Source organism: Podarcis filfolensis (assembly GCF_964270895.1).
Source record: "Podarcis filfolensis genome assembly, chromosome: 2".
Classification (NCBI taxonomy): Eukaryota; Metazoa; Chordata; class Lepidosauria; order Squamata; family Lacertidae; genus Podarcis; species Podarcis filfolensis.
Window position 1 is genome coordinate 75291827 of NC_139605.1, and position 26699 is coordinate 75318525.

The 26699-nt window shown below is 42.5% G+C and overlaps 1 protein-coding gene across 10 annotated transcripts in view; it reads right to left on the reverse strand.

Moving 5' to 3' along the window:
- The window catches only part of KCNIP1 (potassium voltage-gated channel interacting protein 1), a 556014-nt gene that overhangs the window by 152089 nt on the left and 377226 nt on the right, over positions 1–26699 (reverse strand). For 2 of the 10 annotated variants that reach the window (XM_083597506.1, XM_083597502.1), the window contains exon 1: positions 22228–22422. The exons of 7 other annotated variants lie outside the window; for them this stretch is intronic. In XM_083597506.1, the coding sequence (XP_083453632.1) occupies positions 22228–22258 (31 nt within the window). In that variant the 5' untranslated portion in view covers positions 22259–22422. Of the gene's footprint in view, positions 1–3325; positions 3421–22227; positions 22423–26699 lie in introns of those variants that run through there. One more of the 10 variants, XM_083597497.1, reaches the window with a different exon arrangement.

Genomic DNA, 26699 nt, shown 5'->3' on the forward strand with positions numbered 1-26699 from the left:
GGAACAAGTCTAGGGACAAATACTGGAAGCAGCAGCAAAATGCAAAACCACATTTTTCTATAAAGGCGGAAGCAGAAGGATGTGGGGATTCTTGAGGACAAGGCATCAGATGAAAGATATTGATGGTGTGACTGAGCATTCAGCCAAAATGGAAAGTTTCAATATCTCTCTCATACACACCCACCAATCATTTGTGTGTGTGTGTGTGATTTTTCAGGGGGAATAGAAATGGAACAAATGTGTTCATCTATTGGTGCAAGGCAGGAATCCGAGAGAAGAGAGAGCAAGTCTATACTGTCATGATAAGAGGGGTGTATTCCTCCTCACTCCAGCCAGAGGAAGGGAGATGACAGTTGTTTGTGCTCACTGGCATCACCACAGAGCCAATCAAGTTTTGAAACATCACACTGTCACCAAGGTCAACCCTATCGTTACCCTGACTTTGAAGAGGGGAAATATGAGACTGTTGTTTAGTGAACCAGGCAAACACTCTGTTTTGCACTGCTGTCTATCAGACCACCTGCCAACAGAAGACAAATAGACAGGGGGTGTCAGTCCAGTTGTCTTTGCAATGGAGAAATGTTCCATCCCCAGTGCTGGGCCAAGATATTTTGCTGGCTGAAGGAGAGCTCAAACAGACTTCTCCCTGCCCACGTGGTGCCACCCTATGGCTAATGCTTAAAGAAGCCTTTCTGCATGATTCAGAAACCAAATCCTTGTCTTCATCAATCACTTCCAATTGTGCTACCTGAAGCAAGTCACTTGGCTCATGATGGGGTCACATTGGGAAGAGAACCTTTTATAAATGCATCCAAGGAGGGAGGGAAAACACAGCGCCTCTGAAAAACCACGAATAAACATGAAAGAAACCCTTTTTTCGCCCTGAAAAAGTTCATTTGCAAAATCTGGCACAGTTTGAGGACTACCATAGTAAGGGCAACAAGTCTAATTAAAAATATTATAATGCAAGTCAATGACAGACTTTCCTCCTTCCTTATCATATTTGCAAGGATATGCAATTTAAAAAATAATAATGATACAGTAATTAATAATGATAATAATCATGCACTTACCAGTCTTGAGCAGAGTAGGGCTGTCTTCCTGCAGGCAGATGAGCAATAGTAGGAGCAGAAGTGGCTTCCTTCTGTCTGGGTCTAACCAGTGTTCACACACTAGAGAATGCTTTTCTTCAAAACTTCCAACTATCTATTATTATTATTATTATTCAGTGGTAAGGATTGCTCTGTTTTACCTGTGAGGCTTATCACATGACTGTGCTGATCCAAGAGCATACTGAATGAAACAGGGAGATGGTGGCAGATGAACTATGCCTATACAGGAGACTGGGCACATTTAAGTCAAGTCAAGTGTGTTTATTTTGAGCACTGTGGAGTTCAAACCAGCAGCACCCATTAGGCAAGGACCTCTGTCTCTATCAGGACTGCTGGCTGGAAGAGAGAACTGCATACAGTTCAAGCTACACGCACACAACAGCACAGAATCCTTATGGCTCAGGAAATCAGATGACACCACAGGGCTCATCACACCCCATTGTCCCATATAAAGTTCCCAAAGACCTTTAGTCTGCATTCACTTGTCTGCCATTGAGCATTGGTGGCAATGAACTTGTAAAGAGTCTCAAAGTATCTATTGTGGAAGTCAAGGAATAACAAGTGTTTTTAAAATCTGAAACTTCTTTACTTTGGACTTTTGCTGCTTTTTTGGTAACCATCAAGTCTAAATGGACTCCCAGGGACTTAAGTGTAATGACATTTACAGAGGGTTGCAATTTAGAAATCTACAGTGAGGCTATGTTGGATAGCTGAAATGGTGGGATTCCTATGGCGTGTGGCTTTTTTCATCCCATTGTGTTGAATGCTAAGAACCCTGGGATGGTTAGACTTAGCATGTTTCTCAGAGATACAGATATTAGAAATTGTCCTCATATCTTTAAACAGGGGAATGGGCCTGGCTTGCCTGCATTATTATTATATTTGTGGGGTACATTTTTTCATTAATCTGCATGTGACCACACCAAACCACAGATTTCACACAGTATACACTGAAAAAGGTGGTGCAAAGTAGTCATATTCAGTTTGCAATACACAAGATAAATTTCTACAACTGGAAATCTCAGGATGCAATACTCTGTGTGCATAATGGGCGTTAAGACCCACTGAAATCAGTGGGGATTGATGCCAAATACGCATGCATAGGGTTGCGCTGCCATTGTTTTAAAAAGCACATCAAACCTGGAATAAAGAAAATCTCCCTTGTGCAATTTGCAAGCAACCCATTCAATATGACCTTGATGTATAAAAGCAATCCACACCCAGATGCAGGGGACAACAAGCCAGATCAAACCATGTCAAGACCATCTCCCCTTTAGGGAGAAATGTTCCCTTAAACTGGACAAAAGTGCTAACTGATTTCTGGATACAAAAGAGAACTGTACAGAAATGTTTTGTGGTTAAGTAGAAACAAGGAACAGTCACATTTTGAGAGCGGGGGAACCAGAGGAGATGCTTTCCTGTAGGAACCCTGGGCAGTTCCTGCTGCCCCCTGCAGAAGAGATCCAGTTTTCTATACAGTGTTAAATGTGAATTCTTTCCACCATCCCTGACCACGCTAGAGAGAAAGGAGCAAAAAGGAGACGAACCCTGAAACAAAAGAAGTTTAAAATCCATGGTGGTAGAAAGGTATGACAGCTGGCTCAATGAACTGATTTCGATGTCAAGATGAATGACAAGCTGCTCGTTGCTAGCAGGTGTTCAGAGCAGCGAGGGTCATGTAGGAAGCAAGGCATGCCTATTCCACAGCAGTCATATATAATGGTTGACAGGAGCAACAATGTTCTTGGCCTGATGGTTAGTGGAAGGCAACCACTTCTTTAACCGGTTCACAAAGTAAGCTTTTCAGTGTATGACCTGTTAACTTGCCACTCACTAAAGCAAAGGGCCATAAGGAACTCTTAGAAAGAACTGATCTTAGAGGGATGGGTCTTATGGGAAAGCCAGAAGCAGAGCCACCAGCATTATATAGACATATAATGTATAGATGTGCAGTACAGCTGCACACTAGAAAAGTAACTTGGAATTAGGGTCTCTGTGCCATATGGCATTTGATCCCGACTTTCCAGATAAACACCTAAAGAATATGGAAAACAAGCACTATTCAAATGAATAATAGAAAAGCCGCCACTGAACTCAGCAGGGCTTAGATTGTGTTGATACAGTCTTTACTGTGAATTTGATGATAGCATCATCGGCATTTCAGTGGCTTACGGAGCCTGGGGCTGTGCAAATTTTGAAGATGACAGTCTAACCTTGTTAACAGGCTGCGACAGCTTGAAGAAGGCTTACTTTGGTTCCTTATATCCCCAAACTGCACATTTCACCAAATAGACCAATCCTGACTTACCTGCAAAAAGAAAAAAGAGAAAAAGAAAACACCAAGTTGCTTGATTGGATTATTGCTCACAAGCTTCAGCAGAAATGTGTGTTGGCAAGGACTAAAAAATAAATAATGATTCTTGAGAAAAACAAAATCACAGCAGCGTGAGGTAAGACAATTTCAATGTGTCTGATGATTTATTTATTTAGAGGGTTCCCCCCCCTCTCTCTCCATTTGAATAACTGCAATAGCCTTTTCATCCTGGTAATTTCATTTTAAAAGGATGTGCTGTTAAATGGTAATCTATAATGCGTGTCTACTTTTCCACTCCAGATTTTCTCTCTGCCAATATGCTCTGGTGGTCTGTTTTGAAACAGTCCATTTAATTTCTTTCTCTACTGAGTCAATGTGGTTTGCAAAATGTTCATTGAAAAATGACTCTGTAGGGATAAACATCTCTAACAGCATGTGGCTGTCCCCTTTGTTCAATTTCAATTTCTTTTTTTTTTTGAGGGGCAGACAAGACAATCTGTCTGCCACCATGAAGCTGATATCCTTAAACAGGAAATGAATTCTTGATCATGTTCCACAAACATAACAAGAGGAGTAAGTTTGGCTTTAATATTACATCTCTATAAAATCAATCTCAAAAGTGTTGACATTCGACTATAAAAGTGGAGTGGAGGGACAGAGAGAGGGGGAGAGAATATTAAAGAGATGCATCTCTTGTGCTCTAACCAAATTGAAGTAAATTCATTACAAGCAATTTAATAAAACAAGCACTGGGTGTTATCACAGCATGTATGAACCCAAAAATCATGGTCCTCCATGTTTCCATGTTGCCACTTGTAACTAAACATACTGGATGAGACAATGCAGAGTGTCTGTTTTGCCTGCAAAAGGTGCCAGCTTGAATCCCAAATGATATCTCCAGGTAGAGCTGGGAGAGACTACAGGCAACTCCCCATTTACATGGACGTTATGTTCCAAGGCACTGCACGTATCAGTGAAATCACGTATATTTGAAACACCACTAGAAAAGCTGCGCCCCACCCCACCCCTTTCTGTGATGGCACAGTCACACACATTTGAATGTGTGTAAATGGGGGAGGGGTTGCCTGTACTAACCAAAATCCTGGAGAGACACTGTCAGTCACTGTTGCCAGTACTGACCTAGATGGACCAATAGCCTGATCCATATATGGCAGCATCCTACTATCCCAACAGATTGCATTTTCAAAATCATTCTGGGGAATCGACTACCAGTATGTACAGCAGAAAAGGGAAGAGGGGGACAACTTAAATTAGAAAAGTGCAGCTTTTTAAAGAAAGCGGCAATCATTTCAGATATGGGTAAATGAAAGATGGTCAACCCTTATTTGCAAATATTGCAACCAAATTAAGCAACAATGCAGCCTCAACACTGATCATTAGCAAAAACTCAGATTGCCCTTTTTAAAAAGGCCTGGTGACAACCAGACAGATTTTACGAGGGCTATCCACCAACTGGCAATCCTAGTGCTCCAAGGATATCACTGAGAAAGCAACGCCTCTGGCGATGGCAAGTGTGGGACAGAATAATGATCCACCACTGGTTCTCTTTAGAGGCTTGTGGTTTGTTTATTCTGCTTAAGAACAACTGAGAATCACAGCTGAAGAAAAGAGGAGAAGATGCTAGACATTATTACTTGTTCTGATTGCTATCTGTTGGCACTAAGTGCCAAATTTCCTTTGGTCACTTTGAAAAGCTCAGTCACAGCTAGGAGTTAAGCATTCACACACTCACACAACCATTGAGCTGCCCCAAATATACACCATCTGAACAGACCTTTTCTATGAAACCTTTGGCAATTCCTAGTATAAGTAGGTGTGACTGAAAGGTGTCAGAGCACATTTTCCACATATACAGAAAAATCAAGATACAGTTGTTAAGTATTGGATCAATTTTTAAAATAGAAAATGAAACTGCTAACTAAAACAGGAAAATCTTAGACCTGGATAGTTCTAGCTGTCCATTTAAGAATGTGCATCACATTCCTCCAGAGGTTCATCTCCTGGAATGGATGATCTTCCTCCTTCCTTAAGGGTGCATGCTTGCCCTATGTTGCTGTTCCAGGACAGTCCACTCTGCCCTAGCAAGAAATTCCTCATCTTGTCCAACAGTTCATAGTGTGGATAGGTGAGCCTCGAGTTGCTATGCCTTCTCTTCCAGCAAGGCAACCGGCTTGCAATTGCTGCAGATATAGTTTTGCACATTCTCAGGCAGGAAGATAAACATGGCACAAGTGTTGCAGGTCACTGCAGCAGGACCCTTGTCATCCAAGTCTCTTGGTCCTATGTACATTGTGAGACAGCATGTCGGGCCTCCCCTTCAAACTCCCCCACTAAATGCCATCACAAACACTCCTGTTTACAAGTCCTGATCATGACCTCACAGAAGCTGCAATCAGCTAAGTATGACTGCTGCCGGCTGCTAATTCCTCCCTCAACTCACTTCCTCGCTTAGCCTGGCTGCCTCTCAGCAGCAGCCCCTCCGCTTAACATCCATGCAGAGAACACTGATGTTCACCTCTGTTTACATAGGTGACCATGTGTTGGTGCCAACTGCCACACATGACTTCCAGAGTGAGACAAGTGGCACAGTCCCACTCACCTTTATTCAATTAAACCCTTATAAAACACATCATGTCTAGATGGATGCCCTCGCCTCACCACCACCTAAGTTTCCATGGATAACTGACTCTTACTCTCTTCTCCCATCTTTTCTCTTTCATCTCAGAACTGTCCAGAATTTCCTTGTACTCACATTGGTGCCAATGCCCTGTTATACTGATTATAGTGGTGTTTCACTATAATAAAAGAAAATGAATTAATGAGAAGCCAGTAATTAAAGCCCATTCCATGGGGAACAGGAACTAACTAATTAAGGCTCATTTAAAGGACAATTCATCACCAATGACCCCTGGTGAAATGGAAGCAATTAAAAGCAGGACCTACAAGGAGGGAGCTTCTAATTAAAGTTGTAAAAGGCTCTTTGCTGAATGTGACTTGCTTCTGAATCACCTTAAAGAAGGATATTAGTTATTGGTTCATACACTGCCAGGCTAGGTAGTGCTACACAATGTACCACATGGAACTATAGTTTTATTCCTCTTTCAGCTGACTATCCAAAAGCAATGCTAGAGGCTCATGATGTAAAAGCCATCTTAGGCTCAGTGTGACAGTCACTTGAATGTATTTTCAATGTGACAGCCACTTGAAAACACAACTGCCTGACAAAGACAGGTCTAAACGGCATCCTGTCTGGGTAAGCAGGTCTCCAAATGGTTTTGTCGAGATTCGGCATGCTAACACAAACCAGGGTGAAACTAATGCTGCATTCTTGTTTTGAAAACCGTAAGAGATGTTGTGGGTGAGACACTCCAAGCAAATCACTTGCCATACATTTCCAAGTGGCTACCATGTCCCAGCACATGTGTGTGTGAATGACGCTGTTCCCCCTCTTTGAAATATTCAACATGCATTCCCAGAGTAATAAGATTTTACCACTCCAGAATAATAAAATTCTGCAGCAGAAACTTACTACAGCATGAATATTTTATTAACAGTCAAACTTATTTATAAGCTTCACTAACTTAATAGCTCAAACAGGTGCAGGAGATATAAACCACATTCACTCCAGTTCATTTGACATGAGATGATAAGAGTAATGCTGCCCTCTGCTGTCTATTCTGGTTCAATAAATGATCAAATAATTTAACACTCCTCTATAAACTTTCCTGCTGCATATATCACATCTATAAGCTTGGATAGAATTGCTAATCCTGTCTCATTGGTAGTTTATTTTATACTGTTGTTTTTATGACATTATAATTTTTAATGGTATAGGCTGCCCCGAGTGGTGCATATAAATGCTTTAATAAATACCAAAAATATTCCTGACTTGCGATATGACCCTGCACTATTCCTTTAATGCTTTACGTGGGCTAGCATTGATTCAGCACAAGTAATGCAACACTCTGCCCCCTTCTAATTGAAGGTTCACAGCCTTCCTCTGGGTAGAACCATCTTGTTCTTAGCTTGTGTGAAATGAAGGAAAAAGGAGGCAGCCAGACTCCTGGTTGTTGCTGCTGTTATTTTTTAAAAAAATCATGTTCCACCCTTAGACAGGAAGAGTAGACAGCCTTGAAAGAACTAAATACATAAAAGAAAAATATGCACTAAATTGGGGGTTCTCATTTTCTCCTTCTTCTTCATGGACCACTTGAAAATTGCTGAGGATCCAGGTGGGCCACTAATGCTTTTTTCTGTTCTACAAATCACAGGGTGGGGATTCAACACACAAACTCTGCTTCTGCTTGTGCAACAGGGCTTTCCCTCCTCCTCTCCCTGCACCTGGGATTTGCAGAGCCCCCAGAACAGTGGGGTGGGTGGGTAAGAGAGGATGATTGTTACATTCAGCAAACTGAAATGCTTGTGCATCTGTAATAACATGATGTTGAATTCCACCCAAAGGGCATAACTTGTACATTAATTATCACAATCTTACGTTTCTAATGCAATGGATAAATATAAATATAAATAACAACCTCCTTCTCCAAACCAGTACTGGGGTATGAGAAACACAGCCTTGGGCTGAGAAAGAGCCCTTTAACTAGTAAAATTTTAAGGAATAATTAGTAGACTGCACCAGTGCTATATTTTAAGGAATCTCAGGTTCTGAGCCAGGGCTTTGTTAGTTACCCTGTTTGAAAATACAGCCCTATCCAAAATGGTCTCAATCTCCATTGTCAGACAAAAATAAATCAAGCACAGGGCCATGTAGATACAGTGGTACCTCGGGTTACAGACGCTTCAGGTTACAGACTCCGCTAACCCAGAAATAGTACCTCGGGTTAAGAACTTTGCTTCAGGATGAGAACAGATATCATGCAGCAGCGGCACGGCGGCAGCAGGAGGCCCCATTAGCTAAAGTGGTGCTTCAGGTTAAGTACAGTTTCATGTTAAGAACGGTCCTCCGAAACAAATTAAGTACATAACCAGAGGTACCACTGTAATTGTTTGATGCTTCTACAACCTTTCCACTGACCACGTGAATAGAGCCTGTAGACCACTATTGGCGTGCAGCTCACAGGTTGAGAACCTTCACATTAAATGTGTGGTGTGGAGTAGAGGAGAGAGATGACTGGCTCAAGTTCACTGCTTTTTGCTTGCAAAAAAGCATTGTGTGAGTGCTCTCATGTTTCAGTGGTACAATATGGGAGCCTTCAATATTTGAAGAAGTAAAACAAAAGAAACGAAAAACAGGTTGAGGACAGTGTTCAGCTAAGTGTGTGCCTGGTACTTGTGGCAGAAGTGAAAATATGCAGCATGACCCCAAAACAGCATTCCCACATGAGCAAATTCAAGAGAGTTCCCTCTAGTTCTGCACTGAACACACACACACTTCCAGAAACCTACAGAAGAAAGTCTGTGAATAAAATCTGAGCCCCACCATGAATTTGCTATGAGGCCTTCACCTAGCAGTGAGTGAGGAACAGCTTTCTCATGGTCCTTAATGTTTTTAATTTGTTGGAAACCACTCAGGATGGCTGGGGCAACCCAGTCAGATGGTTGGCATATATATAAACAAACAAAAAATAATAAGGCACATTGGACATCCCCATTTGGCCTGTGAGGCTATTTCAGCCAAGAAATGTCCACCTGGTGTCAGATGTGAGGCAGGTTAAGATGTAGATGGACCCAAAGGGAGGGTGTTTGAGGCACTGCTGATCAGCTGATTGGCAGCCTGTTGAAAGTGCCAACAATTAGTTGATCAGCGGTGCATGTGAAGTGCAGGACTCTGCCCACCTGTCAAACTTGACCCATGGGAGGTGGGTGGGTGGGTGAGAAGGATCCAGCCTGCTGCTAATTCCAGTCCCCTACCCTGCCTAACTCAAATAATTTTACCTTCAGGCCTCTCTCCTGCCTCACAGTTGTGATTAATGTCTAGCATAGTTTCCTCCAGCCTTCCCCACAGAATATGCAGTGTCCTTATACCCCAACAACTTTTTGTACGGTATGTTTAAAACTTATCCTGGACTCAACACTTCTTTATGGCATATCCATAACAATATATAACGATTCATATGAAACTTCCAAAGGCTGCCTAATGGCATCTGAGAAAGAGCGTCGAGTAGAGCTTTGCTCTGTAGACTTTTAAATACTCTGGTGTTTTAGGTGCTGTAAGTAAATGCTGCTTCTCTAAGCTGGTACTAGCAGCACTCTGAAAGCTCTTATATACCAATCTTGTTCCAAAGGGTCCCTCCAAACCCTTAGCCTTTTTCTGGGGCTAGTGGGGGAGGAGGTGCAACCTATGAAAATGTTTTCTTACCATTTAAAAGCATTTTCTTTTTTTTATAAGTGTATCTCCAGAAGCCCTGCTCACTGAGCATATGTCCTGATTTGTTTGCACAAAACTCATGTGGAGGTTACGTGCGTTAAAGTCACCACCAATTAAGGATTGGCTATTGGAATATTTGACTCGGCATGATACTAGATGATCTTCTAATATTTCCCATCTATCATGCAGTTCAAGGGACGAACCCCCTGGCGGGAGATAGACATTGGAGATTAACAGAGATACTTTCCCCCCCGACATCAACCCGGATAAAGCATAAGGGGGAGCAGTCAAAACTAATGAAAATTTGAGATGCAGCTTCAGTGAGATACCAATTACTAGACCACCTTTCGGCCGTCCTCCTTTCTGGGAGGGGCAAGCTGGAAGGGATAGTAGGTCAAATCCGTTTATGACAATTTCACCCTCCTCCCAAGTTTCTTGCAATAGAATGATATGAAACGAGTTGATATACGACTGGAATTCTGGGTCACATTTTTTCCTACGCCAGCCAGCGATGTTCCAACAAAGGATCGATATTGGTGGTTTTCTGGGTTGTCCGGCTAACCGTCATTTAAATTCTTGTGGGGGGCTCTTATACGGCAAAGTCGCTCCCTTAAAGAAGTCCGTTATTTTCCTTTGCTGAAAGTTGTCGTCCTGGTGTGGTGAGTCTTTTGCTCTGGTGCGCACCGGTTGTGACATGTGGAGGTTAGACTATGTCCAGTCTTTGCAGAGAATTCATTTTTATTTTTTTTGCAATTGTTCATACATCATCCGGTCAACCTTTTGTTCGCCTCACACTTTTCAGCACATTTCCCCATCACTTCCCTAACTGCAAAAGTCCATTCTTGAAAGAAGATTTGTTGTGATAGGTCAACATAACACTTTAATTGCACCAACCTGAATTTCTGATGTGCACTTGAATCCCTTGAGTCACCCAAAAAGTGACTGTCTGGAGGCACCCAAGTGAAACTGCAGGCAAACATGTTACAATGCCATTAAAACTGGATAGGACCACTAGGGTGCCACATAAAGCTCTTCTACTGGGGGTCACATAAAATCCACCTAGTTGCCTTCATTTTACAGGCTGCTAGGTTGTCAGACTTGCAATAAAGGATGCACTTTCTAGATGCTTAATGACTGTCATTGTCTGGAATTTTCACAAGTGTTTCCTAATTAGGGAAATCATCAGTCGTTTCCTTGCTGTGCCCAGAGCCCTCATATTTACCCTGACAGTTATGCCAATTACATCCCACTTTCTTAAGGCCTAATGTAAACAGATCCACTTACTGGCATCTGTTGTCTCATCAACCAAACCTCCACATTCCCTCTATTTTAATTTTAACCACGATTGGTGTTTAGATTTTGTCATTTCAGTTTTCTTTTCATTTGTGAAATGGCAAACTGTCACTGAAGATGCACACACAAATTTTCTCTATCTACGGCTTCTAACCTGACAAATGTGTCTGAATCATGTCTGAACACTAGGTGGCAACCAAAACTTACAAACTTCCTTTAAACATCTCCTGGCAAAATAGCTGGTGAAGCTACTTTGATATTGCTTTTATGGGTTGAATCTAGAAATAAAATATCTCCTGGATAAACACATGATAAATGATCTCACAACAGCTAGAATACATTGGTCAACAGAAATAAGGAAATATGGTCAGAGTAGCTATTAATGACAGAATCCCCTGGAATCCAAAATCTGCTGGATTTGAAATAAAGCAGGGTGAGTGAAACTGTTGGCTCAAATCTAGGGACACATTGTAAGCACTGCCCAAGTTATATACAGCCGCTGGGAGCGGGGAGTTGCAGGTGGCCAACTAGGCAACTGGGAGTGGGCAATTTAATAGCACCTCTAATTCTGCTGAAATGACAAGTTGCTCAGCTAAGGAGTCAGAGGGAGAGTTAACAGCTTTATTAAACCAGGTAGAACTCTATTGGACTCTTGGGTCACATGATCCATGCAGAATTGGTAATGCAGTATTCTGCAGTGGTAGCTCTGCAGTGCAGTAAAGAGCAGGCTAAGAGCTCTTTCTTATTCCGCTATGCTGTCATGGTGGCCCAAAGAGTAAAAGCATCTGAATTTACAGCTTTAATTTATTATTAAATTTATTTTATTTAATTTCAGTTTTATTTATTTTACTATTTATTTGACAGATTTGTATGGATGCCTCTCACCATATGTTCACTGGGAAGCTTATAGAACAAATAATGCAGTGTAAAGGTGCAATGCAATGATTAAACAGCTGGAGTAACAACAGCCTTAGAATTTTCTAGCAGCGGGGGTGGGGGTGGGGCGCTAATCAGCATGTAAGATTACAGTGGTGCCCCGCAAGACGAATGCCTCGCAAAACGAAAAACGCGCAAGACGAAAGGGTTTTTCGGTTTTTGCGTCGCTTCGCTAGACGATTTCCCCTATGGGCTTGCTTCGCAAGACAAAATGACTTGCGAGTTCTTGCGAGTTTGTTTCCTTTGTTCCTTTGTTTCCTTGTTTTCTTAAAGCCGCTAAGCCGCTAATAGCCGTGCTTCGCAAGACGAAAAAACCGCAAGACGAAGAGACTCGCGGAACGGATTAATTTCGTCTTGCGAGGCACCACTGTATAAACCAAAACATAACTTGGACCATGAAAACTTTCTTTAAAGAACACAGTATGTTCAAAAGGCCAAGGTGAATGTTAGCAAAGGTCTTCACTTGGCCCTGAAATGGCCATAAAGATGACATCAGAAAAAGTTGCACTGCCAGACTATTGCATAGCCAGGGTGCCAACACCTAGAAGGTCCTCATCATAGTCACCACCTGCTTCTCTTCACTTGGTGGAATAGGACCTCTGGAAAGGAGCTTAAAGACTGAATAATAATATGCATGGAAGAAGGCAGTCTTCCAGCTAGTGAGAGTGGACATTCAATTCAGTCTGCATTTAAATACTAACCTACCTAATCTGCACTTTCCAAAACAGTATGCAAAATGAAACACAGCCATCCTTCAAAATTTGCACCTTTCTGAATTTTCCAGTACAGTTCTCTAGTCACGTAATGAGTACAAAAATGCAAATATTAATGAAACTAAGGTACAAAAATGCATTAAATTGGGGAAAATTGGTTTGCAAAATATTTGGCAAAATTGCATACAAAAATGTGTCCATAGAATAAATTTACTTTAAAATGCTGATGAATTTTCATGAGGAGTTTATATGTAAATGTGGAGAAGTGAACATAGGGGGGAAAGAAAAAATTGAGAAAAACCAAAATTGGCAGATTTGTCCATATCTACTTCCAGGTAGGCCAGTAACAAGCCAGTTTCAAATCAGTTCATTTGAGATCTCTTTTCTCCCTCTCTCAAAATTCTAGGACTTTGGGCCATCCCATGAAACTGAATGTTTGGAATATTCAGGACAGATTGAAATATACTTCTCCATACATCACATAGTTAAACTCTGGAATTTGTTCCCACAGGATATAGGAGCTTAGACAGCTTTAAAAGAGGACTAGACAAATTCATGGAGAATAAGGCTATCGATTGCAACTGGCCACAGTGGCGAAGTTCTACGTCCACTGTCAAAGCCAGGATCCCCCTGAATACCAATTTGCTAGGAATCACCAGTGGAGAGAATGCTGCCTTCTGCTGTGGGCTTCCCCCTAGGTTGGCTATTGTGAGAACAGGATGCTGGACCAGATGGGCCTGTTTCTTGATCCAGCAGGGCTCCTGTTGCGTTCTTATGTACCTTACAAAGCAGAGTTAGGTGGAAGTGTATAGCAGTATCTCTTTACTCAAGAGCTCAGTCCGTATTCCGAATAAAGTATTTGTACAGATCTGCTGAACTGTGTACAGAAAAGCTTGTGCAAGTCCAATATATGAGAAGATAAAAGGACATAAGCTGAAGCGAACAGCAAAGAAAATTCTAAAGGTGGGTTTTTGCTCCAAAATTGCACATTTAACTCCTTAGCTACTACACTGCTTATTAAATTTTACTACTGCAATAGTAATAAACAGTAGGTAGTCCAGAAAACTGTGTAACTCAGCACTGTCCAGGCCATATTCTAGGCCCCAAAAAGTATGCCTAATATGTGCTGTTCAGACCACTATAATTTATGCATATGTAACTAAGTACTAGAATATAGTCACAGACTGCAATCCAGCTAGACACTGGACTATTCATGCAGAGGGACTTTGTTTTTTCTTCTTTTCCTTAACAGCTGCCCTCTTGTCACATTGTGAGCAGCTCTTGAACTTTCCCTCCTCACCTTCACCAGAGTAGTCTGAAATGCTGTGCCTGTGCAGTGTGGGCGGGCTCTGCATTTCTGAAAAAGCTCTACTTTGTGCCTTCAAAACTGTGCCCATAAATAAATAAAAATGAAGAACAGCTCATGAGTCCCATTGTTCCCACTTTGGAGACTAGCAAACCTCCATAAATATATATTGCTTTCCTTGCTTGCTCTACAATTCTTGCTCTGTTCAAACGACACTGCCCAGGCTCTTAATGTGTATGTAATACATGTCTATAACTACAGTAAAAAAAAGTAACATCTATTAAATTCCAGAGAGTACAGAACAGCAGTGACAGAAAGATAAATGTCTCCTGTGACACTTAGTAATGAAGGGGAGGAAGAATCATGGTACTTCTAAACCTACCTCTTTACATCACCATGGGCTGAGTCTTCCCTCTATATAGCAGTAATTTAAATTGAATGCTGTGAATTACAAGCAGGGCATAAACTATGCTGCAGGGCTCAATGTGGATAATACTTTTCCCTTTTATATGTAATTTAAAAACAAACTGGACAACTGGGCTAACAGATGACAACTTCCCATGTCTTCAGCTTCTAGCCAACAGTGTGGCTTAATTACAATCCTTAATTGCAAACATAAAATAACCACATGGTTTTCATCATGAGGAGGGAACAGACATGTTCAACAGCAAGCCATGAGAATAAATGCGCATGGACCATGGTAATCACTTATTACATATGCACCAGATTTCCACGAGCTTCTTCAGATTCAGCTGCAACCTCAAAGTTCTCCAGCTACAGCCGGGGGAAATCAACTCTTGCACATTGCTAAGGAAAGTCTAGTGGGAAAGCTCAATGTACTTCTGGTATAGCTAAAACAATGAAGCAGAGTGCTTGGCACAAAGCATATTGGTAGTTCTTGTTTGAGAATCTCAGGGTTATTGTAAACAGACTTGGGGGTGGGGGTGGGGAGATCTGGACAATTCTAGTGGGAAAATGAAAATGACATCTGATATCAATGGCTGATCATGGGGTGGTATGTCTTATCAACAGGGATGAGCCATAATGGTTTAAATGGAATCTCCATATTAAGAGTTTATATATACAGTACCTATAAATACAAGTGCTGGGGACAATCAACAAGGAATGTCTTTTGCCTTCATGCCCTCCTTATCAGAAGCATCTTGAAAAGGATACTGCTGGAAACTCCTACCCATTACATACCTGAGGAAGCACTAGGCACAACCCATACAACCCATTTATTGCAGTGGAAAAAAAGTCACTCAAATTTACGTATTTTCTTTACTTGCACAGGATGCCATGATAAGTATAGAGTTGGTTTTATATATCTGGAGAGCCTTTTGATTTTAAACTTCAGCATCAATAGTCTGGCCTTATGCATCCTGCAACTGACTTCTTAGTGCATAATTTCCCAAGTGTATATGCTAGTGAACTACCAGCTGCTTTCCATAAAAAAGAACATTTTAACAACTGCATCTGCCAGTCTACCTGCGGAGAGTAAGCATACGGACTACTTCTAAACTTTGCTACAGCCCCGTGGAATTTTATTTATTATGCTGTAATTCGAGAATTCTTTGGGTTATATTCTTTTAATCTGAATGCATTTCTCCCTTATGTCTTACTTCATGCTGTCAGAGATCTGGAGTTTGGTATATAAACTTTCCCGTCTGGAACTTGTAAGCTTTTTCTCAACAGTGACTGATATTTTATAGCAACTAGTATAGAATGTCTTTTCTGCTGGCTTCCAAACTCCATCCAAATATAATTCCAACACTCAAGTATTGCTATTGCTATTGTTCAGTTAGTTGGTACATCTTCTTTTTCTTATTCAGGAGCATATATCTCCTGCAGCGGGAAAGGGGAAAGGGAGGCATGCTGTTTCCTTGCACAGTTATTGTATTTTAGTGTCTTAGAAGATCTCTACCAAATTAGACAAAAATGAAGGTTCCATCTGAGTTTGAATTTAGAAACCCAAAAGATGAAAACAATGGCAGGCAACCAGGCTGCCCCTTGTTCCTCCACTCTTGTATCAAGAGTAACCTGGTGAAAAAGAGGACAGGGTTCCCAGAGCTTTCACATGGGAAGTCTAGGTTCTAAGAACAATGAAGCAGCAATTGCTCACACAGTTCTTGACACACACATTAGATGCAAGTGTGGATCACCTGGGTGATGCTCATGAACCACTGGTGATCTGAGGACCACACTTTGAGAATCCCTGTTCCAGATTGTCAGGATGTCGATCATCATCAAGCATCACTTTCATTTCCTAAAAGTCTTCCCTATGCACACCTTTGCAAATAAATACTAGATCTCAGCAACTTGGATCCAGTCTGATATGGGATAACATGAAGAAATGTACCATGAACCAGCAGGATGTCAAAACACTTTGAAGCCATTGCAACATTACAATGGCTTCCTACAATCTTGGAAATGGCTTCACAGAGTAACTGTACACCACCAATTCAACTGAAATTCCCCAGCATGACTCCAGGCATTTTCATGCCCAAGAACAATCACAAAAATGACTGTGTGAAGTAACCATTTACAAGATTTCACAATATATTATGTGTTTGGTATATCTGCACTGCCCCCAGTAACTCTTCAGCTCCTAATGCTCCAGAATACACAATCCATTATGTGAGCCAATGTGTTATTCAGACCATGAGTTTTGTGCCCCAGTGGATTCTCTCAGTACGGTGAAATTATTGACATTTTTCTACTGGACAGGAAATCATAATTCTGTTAATAGCTAAGTGGCCTGCAGTTCCTGAATTATAGTCCCTGCTCTCTCTTTAATAAGAGAACTATTGATTCTCACTCTTTGCGTGGAAAAGCATGCCAATAAACACAGCCCAAGTCTCTTTGCTTGCTATATAGCATATCAATTACACATATATGGAACACAGAGTGTTTGTATTCATGCTAGATTCTACAAAATTACTAAATGTGGTCAAAGTATGTTTCTTAATTATATATGTGTGTGTGTAGACACATACACACACAGTTGTAAAAGAGGTATTTTTTAAAAGGACACATTGCTCAACACAAAGCTCAACAACTTTCCTTTAAAAAGCTCAACAACTTTTTGTGTCTGGATTTTTACTTCTTAAAATATGAAAACCCTATATATATATCCCATCTTTCATCCCTGAACCCCAGGGCAGGCTACAAGTCAAATAGTCAACAAAATTGTCTCTTAAAAAAGAATCCATGTAGTCTATACCAAACTTACTCTATGTTCCTACTCTATATTCCTTCTAACACATCTATAGTCCTACAATCCTAAACCCTAAATAGAGACCAGTGCAGGGATTTACCGTATTTTTCCATCCATAAGACGCCCCCGTGTATAAGACACCCCCTATTTTGGGGAACTCGGATTTCAGAAAATGGCCTCGGCACTATCCGTGTATAAGACGCCCCCTAATTTTTGACATAATTTATTAGGAAAAAAGCCTAGTCTTATACACGGGAAAATACGGTATATAGGATTGTCCTACCAAATGGGAAGTACCGTATTTTTCCCTCTATTACACGCAGATTTTTTCTCCTAAAAAGTAAGGGGAAATGTCTGTGCGTGTTATTGAGCGAATGTGTGGTCCCTGGAGCTGACAAGCGCGAGCGAAGGCAAAAATCAGGCAAATATCAAATCGTCCGGAGAAGGGAGGAAAGGAGGAAGCTGCTGCTTTCCTGCATTCTGCCTCAGGGTCTTACTGCCCACCCGCTTCTGTTTCCTTACTGTGTTTGCTCAAACGGAACAAAGAGCAGAGAAAACCCCTCCCCTCCAGGCAAGCAGAGCGTCCTTCCTTCTAAGCGTCTGGGACTCGAAGGCAACATGCAGGTTGGGGGGGGGGAGAGAGAGAGCTGGTTGGCTTGTGGGGGGGGACTTTTGCCTTCCTTTCCTCCCTCCGGTAAAACCCCTCTCCTGCATTCTTAGCCAGCTGCTTCTCTGCACACCCCTCTCCTTGTCGCTTCTATGTTTTTCCTTCCCTCCCTACTTAAAACGTGGTTCCAATCACGGATCCACATGGATCCTCAGGATCTTTGCATTGAGTCACCCCAAATTCACCATCAGATCATATAGCATGCCCATGGCTACAGCCTGCACCAAAAAAATCACGCACCCACTGTTGCCTGGGGCTGCAATGGTACAAAAACGTGGTTACAAAGCATGGATCCACATGGATCCTCAGGATCTTTGCATTGGGTCACCCCAAATTCACCATCAGATCATATAGCATGCCCATGGCTACAGCCTGCACCAAAAAAATCACGCACCCACTGTTGCCTGGGGCTGCAATGGTGCAAAAACGTGGTTACAAAGCACGGATCCACATGGATCCTCAGGATCTTTGCATTGGGTCACCCCAAATTCACCATCAGATCACATAGCATGTCCATGGCTACAGCCTGCACCAAAAAAATCACGCACCCACTGTTGCCTGGGGCTGCAATGGTGCAAAAACGTGGTTACAAAGCATGGATCCACATGGATCCTCAGGATCTTTGCATTGGGCTACCCCAAACTCACCATCAAATCACATGTCTGTGGCCGCAGCATGAAGCACAAAAATGATACATCCACTGTTTCATTCAGAATTTTTTTTTCTTGTTTTCCTCCTCTAAAAACTATGTGCGTGTTATGGTCAGGTGCGTGTTATCGAGCGAAAAATACGGTAAATGCCTTTGAATTCAGACTGCATTTAATTCTTGGCAAACTTTCTTTAAATTGCACTGTTAATCACCTTTCCCTACACCTCAGTTTTTTATGCATGCAACATTAGAGCCACCACCTTCCAATGATGCATTTCAAGTAGACCGACATGATTAGGATTACTGTCATTTTAGTACTTTAGATTACAATATATCAACTCGCAGTAAGATTATCTGGAGATGTCTGCACCAGAACACCACACCTCAACCACCTTTCCCCTGACTTGGTTGATAACAGGACATTAATCTTTATTAAAAGAGAGGCTCTTAAAAACTGTAGGCTACACTACCTTTGCATATACACACTTTTTATATAAAAAGAAAAGAAGCTTTGCTCTTAATAAAAAGAAAGCAGCTCCTACACGTAAATGCCCCCCCCCCATCCTGTCCTACTTGTTAATTCCTTATGCTGTAGTCAGGGCACTCTTCAAGTATTTTCTCAGATCACAAATCATTTTGGGAAAACACACTGCTCAACTACCAGGTTTTCATAAACCACCCCACACAACCCTTAACACATAAAATTTACAGAACAATTTTAAGCAAATGTCACATCGGAGAGATGATTGTCCTTCCAAACAGCAGCTACATCAATACAAGATTATAATGGCAAGAGGTCTGATCTGCTGGTCGATGTAAGACCTGAGCGGTATGCTAAAACTCTGACCAATATTGGCTATGTCTGATAAGTGATTAGTGTCTGGGGATGTTATGGTTCTGACTACTGATGCTGTGCCCTGACAAAGGTATTTGCGAGCTGGTTCAAGGTCCTCAAGTGGCAGATAGATTGGCACTATCAGCCTTGCCAATAACAGATTATTCAAAAGAAAAACAAATGAGTTCAGATTTGTGACCTTTTCTTCTACATAAACCAGAAGCCTCCAGGATCTGGCCTATGCCTCCAACCAAGTTAATTTGTTTCCCAGGAATTCATGAAATGTGTGCGTGGTATGAGACTGGTAATTATCCTGCATTTACCTTAACTCCATTTAGAAACAGATTGCCTTACACAAGGACAAAGAAAGACCCAAACTAACAAAACAGGGAGCTAAAATGGCATTTCTACAGATTTATATGCCAAATGGTGTTGGAGTGTGACTGATTTTTCAATCAGAAATGATTGAGTAGTTCGCATGATGACCCTGAGCTACTCCTCAGAACGCAAGGCTTTCCAAAATGCAAAAGGCAATACAAAATTGTCCAAAGCAAAGGGTACAATGCAAAGAACAGAAACGTTAACAAATGTGTTTCAGTCTTAGCTATCTACTGTGAAAACCACAGCCTTGTACTTAACTCTCTCCTCCTACTCTGCCATGTCTAGCAGTGCTTATCCACATCATAAATGCACAGCGTATTTCCCAAGCAACACCCCACAATATTGGCTGTTGACAATGGAGGCTACTGTGTCATCAGAACACAAGAAAGAACAGAGTAGGAATGGTGAGCTAGATCAGTAACTGCTGTTACTGGTAGTAAACCTATCTCATTTGGGCCTCAGTAAAGTTGAAATTAAAAATATAAAAATTGCTTAGTTGGATCAGATCCTTTCCTCCTAAAATGCCCTGATCATTTTAGTTTCATTTCTGTACTCTTTAAAGTTCTTTGGTATCCTGTTCAGGGGCATAGGAAGGGGGGTGCGGCGAGTGCAGTCTGCCCTGGGTGTCATCCTTGAGGGGGGGTGACAAAATGGCACACCACAGGGGCGGCAATTATCGCGGGGCCTGGCCTGTAGCGCGACCAAGCCACACGTCTCTCCTGGGAGTGACGTGGTGGCTTGGGCCCCACGCCGCCCGAAATGGCAGCGTGGGGCTTGTGTCCGCCAAGTGGACTCTGTGCATGGATTGCCACACCACCACCATGGACAGATCACCATGACACCTCCGTGGGCAGATCCCCCCGCCCCCCCCGCCGCTCCAGGTGCTGGAGCAGCTAGCTACACCCCTAATCCTGTTGCTTTTTGAGACTGAATGCCTAGAACTGTGCACTGCATTCAAAATGTGTCTTTACCACAGATTAATCTACTGACATTCTATGCTATTTGCTATTAGAAAAGAGAAAAAGCAGGAATATCTGAAACGAGCTGCAATTGCATTTTCTGTTCCTTGCTGTGCAAACCAACACGGAACAAATATTGGGTGGTGGCATACAGTACCTTGCTCTCTCTTGGTGGGCAAATTTACTCAACTGATTTCTGTGGATGTGGTATATTAGTATATAAAAATTATCAGAACATTAAAAAAGTTATTGTCTCAAATTTAATAGTTATCATTTTAGTCATCTGATGTAATCATATTCAACTCCTAAAAGTTTGCCATTAATCTACATGAGATGGATCCAATTCATTTAATTAATTAAGTGCCTGAACTATTTAGTGATCCATCTTTTTAAAAAAGAAGTTAGCATATGAAAGAATAAAAAAGGATGAATACCAATAGGAACAAAGGCATATTTTAAAATGTGATAAGGGGCAAGTTCCATCGACTCCCACTAAAGCATGCTAATCTTCCAGTTATCCTCTGACAACCAAGGTTAGGTCAGATTAGTCACAACTGCCACTGTATAGACTCTGAACATATTGTCAGACTCAGGAACGACCACAGGAACGATGAGACAGAAGCTACAGCACACTCAACAACCAGGATGTCAGCCTGCCATGTGCCACACGATCCTGGTTAGTCAGTTGCATTTTAGGGCACAGCCAAAAAAACACACACTTCTGTTCTGTTATTGGAAAGGTAGTAGAGACAGAGTCTGTTTTCTAAAAGTCCCACCAGCTCCAGCCAACACAACTAATGGTCATGCATGATGGGTGTTATAGACCAACAGCATCTGGAGAGCTACAAGCTTCCCACTCCAGCCTCACAGGCTGAGGAGACGCATTTTTCTCTGCCTTCCAGTGGTTCTTGTGTAAAACTCCCAAACTGCTTTTTGAAAAGCAGTTTTAGACGTCTGTGAATCAGAACCTGAGAGGAAATACTTTTAAATCAAATCTGTGTATGTACACAAGAGTGAATTTGGAGGGTTTTGTGGCAGGGGGGTGGGGGTGGGGAGTCAAGAGGAAATCTGACAGAAGCAAAATGCATTTCCATAAGGCTAGCAAAATCTCTCAGAGGAGTTCGGCACTTCCAGTGCACACCCATCTAGATTACATCCAGTAGTTATTATCTTTTAAATCACTTTTACTACAGGCAGTATCTTCTATGTGGGTTTTTTCTAGGTCAATCTCATTCAAACTGAGGTACAAAGCACATATATTTAAATTTAAAAAAAGCACTGAGGAAGTAGATCAGCCCCAATTCCATAGAAATATTCCCCAAAGCTCCACTGATGTCACATTTGCTGTATTCTAATCTTCTCCACTGAGCTCCAAAGGAATAAACTGCCAAGCAAAACTTGATACCCTGGGAACACTCACTTGCCTATGTTGCAAAAAGAAGCATACATAAAATCTGGGCATTTCAGGCCTTGAATAATTTACAGAGTAATCCTACCTTCCTGGGTGGGCAGAGCCAATTGCTGCATCTGCTGCTGCTAGGCAATGTGGAAGGTGAGTGAAGACTTTTCTTGGGGTTTTTCCATCCTTTCCTTTCTTTTTCTTTTTAAGAGTATCTCATTGATCGCAATGGGAAGGAATTAACCCCACCATCTCCAGGGCCTCTAGGGGGCAGGAAATGAGGGTGCTTTGGAGTTTATAGATCCACAACCTTCCCCCACATACTCCCAGCATGCCCCGGGAATGCCCTGTTTCTGGCTCTGCAACACATGAGGAAGTGCTAGCATGTCAGCGAGAGTTACGGCTCCATTCTGCTGCCACACTGGGGAAGCTACTCTCTTCAAAGAGGGAGATCTGCAGTATCCTTTGAGTGTAGGCTTGTTCCCTTAACCACAGGTATGACTCTGGAGTCTATTTAGCTAAGTACCTTATACCTTTCTGTTATCAATCGGTTCTCCAATGTGTGGAGAAGGAGTGTTTAGCAGACCACTGGAGAGCAACTCTCTAGGGTTCATCACTCTGATGTTTTTCTTCTATACCAGACATTCCCCAAAGCCCAAATCATCAAATTTTAGGGTTTACAGTTGCTGACTTGGAGCTACAAACATGAATACTTTAAAATAAGAGATTAAGTGGCTGGATGTTTAGTTCTTTATAACCACTGAATGTATAATTCTTTGTACAAGGCAAACCTTTACTATTAGTTTTATAAAAGATATGGATACCAGCCAGGAGCTGGTGTGAGGGACTCTGCTACAAAAGCCATTGAACAGCTGTCATGTAATCACATTCCATCAGTCTCTACTTCGTTTTGCCAGATTTAACTCACAGTGTACCAAACTCCTAGAAATTATCTTTCCAAACAGTAAACAGATTGGTACTGTGTTTGGTTACTGCAGAGCAACAGTCTGCTCAAAAACCTCTCTTCTAGCTCAAATCAAAACAGTAGGAGTTTGGAACAGAACACTGCAATGATTTGAAAGGCCACAGCATGTGAATGTTTGAAAGCCCATTTTGTGTGGCTCCTCTGTTGTGATATTAACAAGTCAATGCTGCAACTCGTGTTCATGGTGGGTGGTATTCTAGGGAATATCGATTGTACATGCTATTCAAGGTAACACAAGGAATTCACGCTTTTCTCCCGTCGAATTATACAATGTGTGAAACACAATATGTGTAGTAGCACCAATAAATAAATAAATACACTTTAAAAATCCTAATCTGCATCAGCTTATCCTGTGCTGGCTGCCAAGAAAGCGCACATTTGTAGATCAGAAATGTGTAAATTAAGTACTCCTGCTGTGCAGAATTGATTCTGCTTCCCGGAAGGTGGACTATAACTCAAGTCCCAAGTTCAGCCACCAGTAGCTTCAATTTAAAGGTTGTAGGTAATAAGGGGAAGACCTCTCTTTAAGACACCGGAGAGCCACTGCCAGTCAGAATTAACAATGCTGGACTAGATAATTTTCAGTTTGTCACAACATCAAGTGCTATTGCATCCAACACTACAATAAATACAAACTGCCATTAGTTTCTGGTACATTGCTGCAGGGAGAAGAAGTTTTAAATTGTGCTAGCTTCTTTGAGCTAAGCAAGATTTCAGCGACCAAAGATGTGCAACTCAATAAGTTGCGCGCACACCCTGCATTCCAGTTTCCCCCCTGAAGATTGCCTCTACAACCCAGCTTCTGACCACTGAGTCACTTCTTCCTAGGAAGGAGAGGGGGAGTGGCCAGGTGGTGGGGAAGTTAACATAGTACAATGGTGTCAGCAGGAGTGCCAGATTACCTCGTTCACTACTTTTGCACCAACCCACCTCCCTGCTGCCTCGCCATTCCTCTCCTTCCCAGCATACAGCGATAACTCAGCTATCACGAGGTCATTTGAGTGTAATTTCAACCATGCCACCCACTACTGCAAATCACAAGCAAAACACTAAATTTAAAATAAACTAAGGAGTTAATGAAAAACTCACAACACAGAATAGAAGACCACAGAAGACCACAGCCATTTCAAGTTTCTGTGGATAAAGTCACCACAGCTTTCAATGATCTGAGTTTGTAGTGTATTTAATCCAAAGCCACCATGCCCATGAGCTCCAGGGCAGGTAACCGTTTCTGGGGGAAAGGGTTCATATTTACCTATCTAATTTTTTATTCCAATGGTAAGTGGGTAAAGATTATAGCAGGTGTGGTTTTTCCTGAAGATGTGAAAGAAAAATAGAAGGAATGTGCAGAGTGGTGCTACAGAAAAGACAGAAAGTCTTCTGTCTGCCCTTGAAATTCTCTGAAGGTGCTCAAGCAGCTGTAAGCAAAAACAGAGGAAGAACTGGCCCCCAAAAAGAAAATCCTTAGGCTGGGAAATAGGGATAGTTATTATACCAATGTATTAGTCACCCTCTGTTTTTAATTTTCTAAACGGGACCCAGGGGCAGCTCTGCTCTTCCCCTCTGGAGAGAATTATCTGCTGTAAATTTGCATATTTAACCATTGTTACATATGAATAATCTATAAAACAAGGCAATGTTGCAAAATGCAAAAGGCCTGCTAGGGAGGAAAATAAGTCATATTAGTATTCATTACAGACCCCATAATCACCATTTGGAGATGAATTAATCGCTAATAGCTCCATAGGCATATTTGAGGCTGTTGATAGCAAAGAAAAGTTTAAGAAGAAAGGGCTGCTGCCAGGGAGGGAATCAGTTTATGGAATCCAACTGATCAGCATTCTATGCAAGGAAAAGGAAAACATAAAAGACTGCAATTGGGTATTCTAGGGGAAGAGTGTTTAGTACATCAGCCCCAACATTGGGTGGCTGGTCTCTACAGACAGTGACTCTATGGGAGATATTGTGCCTCTAACTTAAGGTTACCAGATTGTTTTCAATGAATCCGGACACTTTAATTAATTAATTAATTACTACATGTTTGTGACGCTGATGCTGCAGCGATGGTGATGGCAGAGGGGCGGCCGCCGCCTTGACATCAACCGCCACGCTTCCCCTTCCTCTAAGGCTTCTATCTCCTTTCTTCATGACCCTGCCTGGGCAGTCCCTGAGTTGTTGGTTCTTCAGTGGTGGTGGTGGGGAAGCGGTGTGTGGTGGGTCAGGCATGGAAGGTGGAGGAGGCGAGGCTTGGGCAGCGCAAATGCCTCCCTTTCCATTGGAGCAGCCCCAATCACACTCCTACTTGCGTGCAAGCAGGAGGGGGCGGGGATCCCGCAGCTGGGAAGGGAGGCTTGACACTGTCTCTTGGAGCAGCCCCATCCCAACTCCTACTTGCGTGCAAGCAGGAGGGGGCGGGGATCCTTCAGCTGGGAAGAGAGGCTTCCCGTTGCCTAACTGAGAGATCCCTGCCCCCTCCTGCTTGCATGCAAGCTCTGATAGGCAGCATGAAGCCTCCCTTTACAAATGAGAGATCCCCACCCTACTTCTGCTTGCACGCAAGTAGGAGTTGGGAGGCTGCTCTGATAGGCAGCATGAAACCTCCCTTCACAGCTTAGTTGCTGGGGTCAGGGAAGGTGGAGGCAGCCCGGAAGCTGCATCTTAGAGCCCCTGCACCACCATCATATGGGGACTTCCGAGCAGCTCCTGAAGCCAGCCAGAGCCAACTGCTTCGGGCTGTTGAGACTGCCACTGCTGCGTTTCTCGGGGACATTAGATGAAATCCGGGGACATTCCGGGGAATGGAATTTGTCCGGGGACTTATTTGCAAATCCGGGGACTGTCCCCAGGAAACAGGGACATCTGATAATACTCTAACTGCAGTAGAGGCAACCCTGTACTTTTCAAATATATCTCTCAATGAATGACTGCCAATGAGAAAAAGTAGAATGCTATACCTGGAGATACTGTTGGAATAAGAGGAAACATTTGTCTCCTGACAAACACTGATTGTCTACCAGGCCTCCAAGGACAGTGGTGTGGCAGGGATCCATGTGTCCCTGCTGCCACAGTTGGAGGAAAGGGGGGGCGGAGGAGTGGCAGCCACAGGTGCCACAGAGCTGCATAGTGAGGGGGGGTGCCTCCAGGCTGCACTGCTCCCTTTCCCCCTCCCTTGCCTTCCCTCTCTATCGGTGGGAGAGCATGTTCCTGTGCTGCCACCCCCTGAACAGGCTCCAGCATCACCCTTACAGCCACCACCAGGAGGCAAAGGCAGGTGACAGGCGAGAGCGAGCAGCCACACCAGTGCTTGGGAGCTGTGCAAAGCTGCTTCTCTCTTGGCTGCAATGCACTCAGTAGCCCTTAAGCACCTATACTCAGGTATTCATGGGTTACTTTCCCTGAGTAATGGGCTGTGTTTTGGAAGTTGAGAACAAATTAAAAGGGAAACTCTTTTCTCTCTCCCTCTGCCCCCTCCCACCTTTCCACATCTCCTTGCTTAACTCTTTCCTGCCTTGCTGCAATTCGGGGATTTTTTAAACGTGGAATTTTGTGAAGCACTTACCTAGATTTGGGAAGGCTTAAGATGG